The 12,011-nt window shown below is 45.9% G+C and overlaps 1 protein-coding gene across 1 annotated transcript in view; it reads right to left on the bottom strand.

The window, feature by feature from the left end:
* The window catches only part of LOC124616551 (lachesin-like), a 354,912-nt gene that overhangs the window by 34,558 nt on the left and 308,343 nt on the right, over nt 1–12,011 (bottom strand). Inside the window, exons 5-6 of the mRNA XM_047144869.1 lie at nt 8,173–8,359; nt 2,244–2,375 (exon numbers count right to left, since the gene is read on the bottom strand). Coding sequence (XP_047000825.1) covers nt 2,244–2,375; nt 8,173–8,359 — 319 coding nt within the window. The remainder of the gene's footprint in view (nt 1–2,243; nt 2,376–8,172; nt 8,360–12,011) is intronic.

The raw sequence follows: 12,011 nt of genomic DNA, 5'->3' as shown, positions 1-12,011 counted from the left end.
GGGGACGATTACCATAAACAGAAAGAGGATGTAAACTTGGCCGTGGAAGACTCTACTTGTGTTACATATGTACAAAGTTAAGTAACGGTTTAGAGTTTGTGTTGTGACTTGGCAAGACAGCCAAGCCACTAGGAGGTGAAGCCGAAAGGCACGTGTTTAAGCTCACGCAGGCTGGAACAGTTAAAGGATTTGAGTCTAGCAAATAAAGTACGTAGCTGTTGGAATACTTAACTTTAATCCATAATTGGTGAACATCGGTCTGACGGAACATGCATCACAAGATAAATAGCAGTTGATAATGGCGCCTTGCTAGGTCGTAGCAAATGACGTAGCTGAAGGCTATGCTAACTATCGTCTCGGCAAATGAGAGCGTAATTTGTCAGTGAACCATCGCTAGCAAAGTCGACTGTACAACTGGGCGAGTGCTAGGAAGTCTCTCTAGACCCGCCGTGTGGCGGCGCTCGATCTGCAATCACTGACAGTGGCGACACGCGGGTCTGACGTATACTAACGGACCACGGCCGATTTAAAGGCTACCACCTAGCAATTGTGGTGTCTATCGGTGACACCACACTTTGTACATATGTACTGCTTGTGTTTCCCCTTTTTTCTTTTATAAATGTATAGCCATGGTGTTCTTTTAATCATTGACATAGGTCTTCTTAGGCACTTGTGGGTTTTATTGTTCTGAAGAAGGTGTAGTTATCTACGCCGAAACCTAGGTAAACACTAGGTGCTTTTTTCTCAGTCGAGGCGGGTTTCTAGTTTTTTAATAAACCTCCTAAATCGTTTACGCAAGCTCTGCCACTGTTGGACCGGACTTCCACGCTTCCTCCACGTCTCGGTGTCACATTGTAACAGGCGCTACTCAGCCCTGTCATTGCGTACACCGCTGCCGTCTGGGGGCAAGTAACCAATGAACACATGAAGAAGTTACCGTCTTTGCAGAATCGCGCTCTCTGCCTGGCTCTGCCCCTACCAAGACATCGGGAATTCTCACGCCTGCAAGATGGTTTCCAAAAGATTGCTCCTACCTTTTATTCAAAGACACAGCAGTTCAGAAACTTGACAAGATAACTGCATCTCCTCGTTGCGTAAGCGGCCTCTATAGATGAAACCAAACAGCTGGATAAATAAGAAAACAATCCAAATCCGAAGTCCACATTCATCATACGCATGGGATGGTTATTACACTCCCCTGTCTTTGCCCAGAGAATTCTATAGCTTCTCCGGGCGGCAGAGCAATAGAGGGTAACTGCCGGCTGCAAAGTGCAGTTTTTCTCGCGGCTGCCGGCCGAAGTGGCTGTGCGGTTAAAGGCGCTGCAGTCTGGAACCGCAAGACCGCTACGGTCGCAAGTTCGAATCCTGCCTCGGGCATGGATGTTTGTGATGTCCTTAAGTTAGTTAGGTTTAACTAGTTCTAAGTTCTAGGGGACTAATGACCTCAGCAGTTGAGTCCCATAGTGCTCAGAGCCATTTGAACCATTTTTTTTTCTCGCGGCTGGTCCCCCACAACAACGGGAGTCGGCTTGGCCGATGGCTGTGTGTGAGACCTCCCGGAGGACTTGGATCTACGTTGGTGTTAACATTCAAGCAGCACTAGTTATAAGGAGTTGTGTCTCTGAAAGGAAGGCAGCCTGGACTTACTAATGTTGGTCAACTTCGGTAACGAATGTGGAATGGTTGTCGCCGAGAGAAGGTCGCATGGTGAGGAATTTGTGCATTTTATACTCTGTGTGCTGTCGAAGGCTGATTTTTAATGTTCGGCATGACAGAGATTGTACCTGTCATCATCGGGATAATAGTTGATTCACCTTTAGTATAAAGTGGATAAGTGCAAAACCAAAAATAATACTCCTATTCGGATATTACAATTGCACTGTTTTCTTCCGGGTCGAGGTAATAAGGCCCATTATGTGCTAACTACACCACTGGCCATTAAAATTGCTACACCACGAAGATGACGTCTACAGATGCGAAATTTAACCGACAGGAAGAAGATGCTGTGATGTGCAAATGATTAGCTTTTCAGAGCATTCACACACGTTTGTTGTATATCCAGGGCGCCACAACTCACCCGTTACCTCACAAGGATTAATAATCAGCCCTGTATTTCAGACAACGTTTCCGGTGAAAGATACCCCATTGTAATGGCAACCGCTACGAGTAATAAAGTCAGCAGCGGGCAGCACTGGAGACAGTGAATACAGAGCTAGGGACAGTAAGTAAGCGGCAGCACTCACAGTGGACGCTGACGGGGAAGCGCTTGCTGACGGCCGGCGGGACGCCGTTGGAGGCGACGCACAGGTAGACGCCCATGTCGGCGCGCGTCACGCCGCTCAGCAGCAGCGTGTCGCCCTCCACCTGGTGCTGCGCTGCGAACACAGTGCAAGGAAACAAAAAACACTATCGTCACTGCCACGTCTGAAACTACAACTGTGTCAGAACACACAAGCATTACCGAATTACACTGAAACGCCAAAGAAACTGGTACACCTGCCTAATATCGTGTAGGGCCACGGCTAGCAGGCAGAAATGCCGCAACACCACGTGTCGTCGACTGATGTCTGAGGCAGTGCAGGACGTTACTGACACCATGAATCCTGTAGAGCTGTCCATAAATCCCGTAAGAGTACGACGGGGTGGCATCTCTTCTGAACAGCACGTTGCAAGGCATCCCAGACATGCTCAATAGTGTTCATGTCTGGGGTGTTTGGAAGCCAGCGGAAGTGTTTAATCTCAAAAGATTGTTCGTGGAGCCACTGTGTAGCAGCCAGCCGGAGTGACCTAGCGGTTCTAGGTGCTACAGTCTGGAACCGCGCGACCGCTAAGTCGCAGGTTCGAATCCTGCCTCGGGCATGGATGCGTGTGATGTCCTTAGGTTAGTCAGGTTTAAGTTGTTCTAAGTTCAAGGGCACTGATGACCACAGCAGTTAAGTCTCACAGTGCTCAGAGCCCTTTGAAACACTGTGTAGCAATTCTGGAAGTTTGGGGTGTCGCATTGTCCTGCTGGAATTGTCCAAGTCAGTCGGAATTCATAATGGAAATGAATGGATGCAAGTGATCAGATAGGATGTTTACGTACGTGTCAACTCTCAGAATCGTATCTAGACGTATCAGGGGCCCCATATCACTTCCACTCCACACTCTCCACACCATTACAGAGACTCCACGAGCATGAACAGTCCCAGGCTGACATGGAGGTCTCCATACCCGTATACGTCCATCCACTCTATACAATTTGAAACAAGACTCGTCAGACCAGACAACATATTTCGAATCATCAACAGTCCAATGTCGGTATTGACGGGCCCAGGGAGGCATAAAGCTTCTTGTCGTGCAGTTATCAAGGGTACACGAGTGCGCCTTCGGCTCCGAAAGCCCATATCGATGATGTTTCGTTGAACGGTTCGCACGATGGCACTTGTTGATGGCCCAGCATTGAAGTCTGCAGCAAGTTGCGGAAGGGTTACACTTGCGTCATGCTGAACGATTCTCTTCAGCCGTAGTTTGTCCAGTCGTTGCCGGATGTTCTTACGGCCGCAGCGATGTCGGAGATATTCACGGCAAACTCGTGAAATGGTCGTACGGGAAAATTCCCATTTCATCGCTACCTCGGAGATGCTGTGTCCCATCGCTCGTGCCCCAACTCTAACAACACGCTGAACTCATTTAAATCTTGATAACCTGCCGTTGTAGCAGCAGTAACCAATCTAACAACTGCAACAGACACTTTTTGTCTTATATTGGCCCTGCCGACCGCTGCACCGTATCCTGACTGTTTATATATCTCTATATTTGAATACGCATGCCTATACGAGTTTCTTTGCGCTTCAGTGTAGAACACTGTGTACATATAGCGGCACGGCGGTTGGCAATGAACGCAGAGTATTACGAGTTTTGTTTCCATCAGAGCACGAATATAAGCATCGTCGTGCGCTGCCAGTACTTGGACGGATAACCTATGGACTGTATTCCCTTTGCCTTTGCAGCAGAGAGGACAGAAGGAGTGGTACCATGAAGTCCGTAAGCACCTGTTTTTTCGTCAATCTCATGGATTAAATTCCAAACGTCTCCGCAGGATCTCGTGAAGTGAAGGAATGCGACTCTGTTGATGATGGTGATACATCCGTCTGATGGGAACGTAAAGCTCGGCGATCCCGTTGGTGCTATTCGAGAGGAGTAGGCCATGTGCTGACACCAGGTTTCATCCGTCATTCATATACAAGGCAATTCATTATCATGTGCCAACCAGCTGGGAGCAGACTGCTTTGGAAAAACAAACAGGGAAATGTACGCATGGTGAACAGGTACTCTAGCAACATAATGCCAAAAGAACAACAGTGTTTAGTTATTTTCTGCTGCACAGAGACCATTTATCTATTTTTGGCGAATACATAGATCTATGACACCCACAGTAAATAATGTACACTTTCCAGTCTCATTAATGTGACCACCTGTCAAAAGCCTTTTGCAGCGCAGACTGCTGCGACACTTGCAGAAGAGAGTCAGTGAGGTACTGGAAGGTACCGATATGGATGTGGAGACATGCGGATTCCAGTGCTGTCGCCAGTTGCGATGGATTTCTCGGTTGAGGATCCATGGCGCGTACAGCCCGATAGAGGTGGTCCGCAGATTTGATCCTGTTTAAATCCAGTGAATTTGGTTCAAATGGCTCCAAGCACTATGGGACTTAACACATGAGGTCATCAGTCCCCTAGACTTAGAACTACTTAAACCTAACTAACCTAAGGACATCACACACATCCATGCCCGAGGCAGGATCAGAACCTGCGACCGTAGCAGTAGCGCGGTCCCGGATTGAAGCACCTAGAACCTCTCGGTCACAGCGGCCGGCGGGGAGTTTGGTGGCCAGGGGAATACAGTTGAGGTATTTAGGTGCTCTTCGAACCAAGCACGTACACAGCGACCTGTGTGACAAGTTGCATTGTTTTGGTGATAGACGCCATAATGCCAAGCAAAAATAAACTGCATGTATGGGTGGAGAAGCTTCTCAAGGATAGAGGCGTGCTTCCGTTGATCCATTGTGCCTACAGGAATAACAAGATCAGCCCTACTGCCTGGTTCTTTCTGACGATTGTTACAGGGTGTTTTCTTTCAGAAGTTTCACGCCGTACACGCCAACAGCCAACTGTCCGATGCAGCATATAACGTTATTCATATGTAACATCCAACTGTCGCCACTCACGTCTGTTTGCGGTATTGGCGTTCAAATTCCAGCCTTCGTCGCCGATGAATAGCAGTCAGCATGGGTGCATGATCCGGGCACGAGCTATGTAGACACATAAGAAGCAACTTTCGCTGAACTGTCATTGATGAGACACTGTTAGTAATTCCTTAGTTCATCTGGATATTCAGTTGCTTAGCAGTTACACGTCTATTTACCCTCGCACATCTCTGCAGCTGTCGTTTACCCCTGTCATCCGTGATGCACCTCAGCTGCCTCGACGCCGATATTGGATAGCGCCATTTTGGCACGCACAGGACACTTTAACCACGGTGGCACGCGAACCGTTTACAAACTTAATCGCTTCCTAAATGCTTCTACTTTTGGATGGAACACCAATGAGCATTCCCTCTTGGGCGTCAGATAAATCGCTTCGTTTTCGCATTACGAGAGTTCTTGTTTTCCGTGTCAGTCGCGCTTTTCACGTCCTACACCTCCGTCTGTGGATGGTTATTGCCAGTTGACGTCGATCACAGCCGGTGGTTGCGTTAATGTGACTTGAACGAGTATATCTTTGCTTTGTAGTGTTTGCGTATTCTATCGGTATATGTAACACACTAAGTTAATCAACAACAGAATGTTTGTTGTAAAAGTGCTAATGAATACTCATGTTTCATTTTGTTTCTTCGTGATTGTGTCTGAAACGCTGGCATACGTTTATCACGATGTTGATGCGTGTTATAGGGATAAATTAAATAAAAACATAAGAATTCAGCACTATCAACACACGTTCACTTTAAGTACACACATCAAGAAAAGGTTCGCAGTACCTCGGTTCCAGGAGTTCCAAAACCTCTACAGAAAATTGCAATAGAGATCAACATAAACTTCATTTCTGCCCTTTTTATTGCTCGTGAAAACCACACACTGCATGTTATCCCACCATACAGTGAGATCTTCACAGGTGGTAGTCCAGACTGTTGTACACACCGTTACCTCTAATAACCCAATAGCACGTCCTCTTGCATTGATGAACGCCTGTTTTCGTCTCGGAATTCTATCCAAAAGTTCATCAAGGTTGGTCCAGATTGTGCCACTCCTCAACGGCTATGCGGCGTAGATCCCTCAAGAGTGGTTGGTGGGTCACGTCGTCTATAAATAGGCCTTTTCAATCTGTCCGAGGCATGTTCGATAGCGTCCATGTCTGGAGGACATGCTGGCCACTCTAGTCGAGCGACGTTGATGAAGGAAGCGATTCACAAGACGTGCACGATGTGGGTGAGAACTGTGGTCCATGAAGACGACTGCCTCGCCAAAATGCTGCCGATATGGTTGCACTATCAGTCGGAGGATGGCATTGACGTATCGTACAGCCGTCACGGCGCCTTTCATGACCACCAGCCCCACATAATGTCACCCCAAAACATCAGCGAATCTTCACCTTGCTGCACTCACTGTACAGTGGGTCTAACACAATGAGCTTGACTGGGTTGCCCCCAAACGAATTTCCGACGATTGTCTGGTTGAAGGCATATGCAACACCGATCGGTCAGTCCTGAGCGGTCCATTCAGCATGTTGTTGGGCCCATCTGTGCCGCGCTGCATGGTGTCGTGGTTGCAAAAATGGACCTCGCCATGGACGTCGGGAGTCAAGTTGCTCATCATGCAACTTATTGCGCACAGTTTTCGCCGTAACACGACGTCCAGTGGCTGCACGAAAAGCATTATTGAACTTGATGGCGTTGTTTCAGGGTTCCTCCGAGCCATAATCCGTAGGTAGCGATCATCCAATACAGTAGTAGCCCTTTGTTGGGCTGAGCGAAGCATATCATCGACAGTTCCTCTCTCTCTATATCTCCTCCATGTCCGACCATATCTATGGTCGCCTGGCCACCAATAATTGTTGCAGGACGATTTGATTCACGGATCCTTCCGTGTATAGCGATTTTACGACTATGACGAGTGGGGCCTGAAGATGGCATCAATGTAATGCCGAAAGTGGTAGCACATAGAAGTTCATGAAATAAAATAAACTTATACAATACATACGGCTGTTGTTAAATTATTGCATCAAGAAGTTCGTGCCAGACGTCGTCCCACGATCCATAATGGATCAACGAAGATGATTGGTTCACTGTGAGGCGCCTGGACACTTCGCTTGTTGAGCGCCCTTCCTGGCACAAAGTAACAATGCGGACGGTACTGACCGTCTAGGAATGGTTGAACTACAGACAACACGAGCCGTGTACCTTCTTCCTGGTGGAATGACTGGGACTGATCGGCTGTTGGACCCCCTCCATCTAATAGGCGCTGCTCGTGCAAATTTGTTTTCATCTTTGGACGGGTTTAGTGGAATCTCTGAACAGTCAAAGGGCCTGTATGTGTGATACAATATCTACGTCTTCCCTCAGGAGTTCTGGGAACCGGAGTGATGCAGTACCTTTTTTTATGTGTGTAGTAGTGCTAAACTGGTACGATGAAATTTATAAATTGTTCATTGCCTTTACGAATATTTTCACAATAGGGCACCATGACAAGCAAAACAAGCAACATCCGATTAGCAGTTCATCCTGTAGCGTACCTATCTCATTATGAACGACAGTTCGAAACTAGTAATGGGAAGGAGCAACAAAATGCATTAAAGGATAACACCTTTAAGTTAGCTGTTAGTAGCAGTTTTTGTAAGAAAATCTGCAATGCTTTTCGAATCAAGAGTAGGCAGAATCGCTCTTGTATTGAGTTATTTTACTGAGGAAAATGGTCTTCGACTGTGTCTGTGTCAGTTTACATCTGTTTGCCTCATTGGTTTATAAGTCCTGTGTAATATTAATTCAGGGGCAGGAGAATTCTTTTACTTGCTCCATTATTCTATGGCACACAATTTGGGGGCTAAACAATTCGCTAATCTCCTTCCTAGCACAGGAATACTAGTATTGCCAAAAACAAGCTTTCGAAGCGGACAGGGCAGCGCGCAGCGAGCTCACCTTGCCGGCCGTCGGGCAGCCGGAGCACGATGTCGCGGCCGTCCTCGCGCTTCCAGATGACGGACGGCGGCGGGTCGCCGGTGGCCGTGCAGCGCATGCGCACGGAGCCGCCCTCGGGCGCCGCGGAGGCTGCGCTGGCGCCGTCGTCCACGATGTCCGGCGGCACCACCACCTCCAGGTGGCCCGTCTGCGCATCCAAACACTGCCTCAGTCCCAACACTACAGTGGCAAGACACTGCGTCTGCTTCTGCTGCTCGTGATATTTAATCTAGGAGAGGTACAGTAAAGTCTTATAATGTTAACATTTTTTTCGTGTTGCAAAGACGAGAATCTAAGGTTTCAATTGCCACCACTAGCACGCAGATAGTTAAGAAAAACACTACTAGAGTGCTCGCACAAACAGACGGATACCGTCAGTTTTGAGTAAGATGGTTATCATGTAAGATCAGGATTTTTGCGTTCTTGAGTTTGCACAAAGTGCAGTGGTCAGTCTCTCCAATGCATTGGTTCAAATGGCTCTGAGCACTATGGGACTCAACATCTGAGGTCATCAGTCTCCTAGACTAACCTAAAGACATCACACACATCCACGACGACCGAGACGGGATTCGAATCTGCCACCATAGCAGCAGCGCGATTCCGGACTGAGGCGCTAGGCCGGCCGGGGTGGCCGAGCGGTTCTAGGCACTACAGCCTGGAACCGCGCGACCCCTGCGGTCACAGGTTCGAATCCTGCCTCGGATGTGTGTGATGTCCTTAGGTTAGTTAGGCTTAAGTAGTTCTAAGTTCTAGGGGACTGATGACCTCAGAAGTTAAGTCCCATAGTGCTCAGAGCCATTTGAACCATTTTTTGGAGCGCCTAGAACCGCTCGGCCACAAGTGCCGGCCTCCAATGCGTTGAACACTTAATTGTATTGTATTGTATTGTATGTTAACCGGGGGCCAAGAAATGACGGAGAGACTCCTTCCCCGCCGCAGCCGCAATGGTCCACAACCCCACGACGACCACCGCAGTCCACTTCACCACTCCACCACCCCACGCTGAACCACGTTTGCGTGGTAGATCTATGGTGGTGTACGCGTACGTGGAGAACTTGTTTGCGCAGCAATCGCCGACATAGTGTAGCTAAGGCGGAATAAGGGGGACCAGCCAGCATTCGCCGAGGCAGATGGATAACCGCCTGAAAACTATCCACAGACTGGCCGGCTCACCAGACCTCGATACAAGTCCGCCGGGCGGATTCGTGCCGGGGACCAGGCGCTCCATCCCAGTCCGGAAAGAAGTGTGTTAGATCGCACGGCTAACCGGGCGGGCTGAACACCTAATTACTAAACGAGTAAGCCAACGGTTGAAGAAAGTCAAACAAACTAGACGTCTCTGCAAAATCAAAAGAACAAATTCGGCTACAGTTTAGATGTTTGCCGCGCAGCTGGAGAAGGACACAATGAACATTTATTACCTCTTTCCATATGCATCTCGATTACTCACATCCAGTTCATAATTCATGAAATAAAAATTAATTAAACTTCTCAACTCTTTTGAATAGCCAATATGAACATATAGCGAGAATTAAAAATTTGTGCCAGACCGAAACTCGTATCAAGATTACCTGCGTTTAGTGAACAGTAGTTTAAAAATTATTTTAACACTGATGAAGTTTCGTCTTTATTGCGATTCATTGGTACAGTTGTTTTATTTTCTGGATAATGTCACACTATTACTGCATGAACATGAAAATATGTCTTGAGCCAGGACACTAATGCCACTAAAATTGGAACACTAATGTAAAATAGTTGTTCTCTGGTCATAAATGTAGCTGTGAACTGCGTGTGAAGAGCAGTTACCACATACAAGCACAAAAACTAGTCCCTTCAGTTTACTGCGCTGGTTTTGAGAGCTCCGCACTCCTCGTCAAAGATCTGTTGTAGACATTATAGCCTTCTTTGTTCTGAGTGGGTGTGAAGGCATCATAATTTTGCCAGAATCAGAACTCCAATCCACCCCCTGAGACGAGGACCATAAGCTCAGCCCCGCTTACTTTCCTTACTTTGGGCTACACTGTTTTAAGAATTTTGAGACCAAATTTATCATCATCACTATAGTCTAAAGATATAAAGAAGCTCATGACTTAGCCTCATTTTCAAATGTATTTTCAAAACATTCTACACCTTAAATCTATTGTCTTTTTCATTTCACAACAGTGTTTTACCACTATTTTGTTCCATCAGACGAAGGTGTTGCAAGATTGAATGTGAACTCTACATAATCACTAAAAACACCTCCTTTTCAAAGTTGCTGAAGAGGTATTACTTTCACTACAGTGCTTATGCAACTGCCAAATACCTGAATGAAACTGCTCTTTTTGGGGACTGCAAACCAAGACGTGTTATGTCGTAGCACCCATCCCTAGATGAATTTTGATTCAACCGTACCCCATATTTGAATTTCGTCCCTGCACACGAAGGCACATGAAATAGCGTCTTGAACTGTTTTTGCCTATGAATTCCGAACATCTCTGTCAATATTGAGGAAATGAACTACTAAAAGTTTCTCGTACTAACTAAAACCTATATTTTACATATTTACTTTGTGCCGTTAATTTACACTCCAGTCGCTACTTCAGTTTACTTTATTCATTTTTCTTTATCTAAAATCCAGGTGCCTTTCTAGCTATGGAAATATAAAAACGTTGCGTATACAGATTGTGGCTGTGCTCCTCTTTCTTTTGTTTCAGTAACCTGTAAACGGCAATTACTAACAAACGCAATTGTGATCACAGTGTCCAATAAGTACATTTGTTGAAAAATAACGCAGAAAGGTTTTTCTCAACGACATAATATCTCGACTACTAAAATAAGAAAATTACGGTGTTGTGTAAAATGAGGCAAAATCTATCAAATCTTATCTTTCTAACAGAAAACAAAATGTTTCGATAGCTAAGACGGCATACATAAACCGTCTAGGAGGCAGTTACGACAGCTGTTGCTCAGTGTTACATCTCGGAGCACTTGTTCCACTTCTTGTCTATTAATGACATTTTATCAGTAAAATTTCTAGATATTAAGCAGGTTCTTCGTTTCAAATGATAGCAATATTGCAATGAATATAAAATCATGATCATTTTTACAATAAGTTGTTACAGAAATTTCAGTGTGCATTAATGAACGGTATTCACGCAGTTCCTTCTCATTAATTTTTCGGAAATACTCACTGTAGGAAAGATGTAAGATGTTTGCACCTATCAGTTATTTAAAACATATAATCAGCAGGTATAAAGGGTTGACAACGTTATATTTTTATGATCACAACTTGACCATATATTCAGAACTACACAAACGCTCAAACGAACCTTTACATTTTCAAATGTACATAAAACGAAAGAAAAACCTCAGCACTTCATTTCATAACATTAATGACAAATGACGTGATATTTTGGCGTTGCTGCTCGATCCAAGCAAAATTTATGAAAGACAAAAGGTATATAATGCGAAATAGTTCCGTTTTGAGAAAAGAGTTGTTTCGTGCTCTTCAGTCCAGAGACTGGTTTGATGCAACTCTGCATGCTACTCTATCCTGTGGTGCAAGCCTCTTCATCTCCGAGTAACTACTGCAACCTACATCCTTCTGAACCTGCTTCGTTTATTCATCTCTTGGTCACCCTATATGGTTTTTACCATCCACGCTACCCTCCAATACTAAAGTGGTGATCCCTTGATGCCACACAAAATGTCCTACAAACAGATCCCATTTTCTAGCCAAGTTGTGCCACAAATTCCTCTCCTTCCCAACTCCATTCAGTCCCACTTCATTAGTTACGTGATCTACTCATCTGTTCTTC

Source organism: Schistocerca americana, chromosome 5, assembly GCF_021461395.2.
Source record: "Schistocerca americana isolate TAMUIC-IGC-003095 chromosome 5, iqSchAmer2.1, whole genome shotgun sequence".
Lineage (NCBI taxonomy): Eukaryota > Metazoa > Arthropoda > Insecta > Orthoptera > Acrididae > Schistocerca > Schistocerca americana.
Note: the sequence above shows the minus strand (reverse complement) of the source record. Positions and strands in the feature narration are given on the sequence as shown.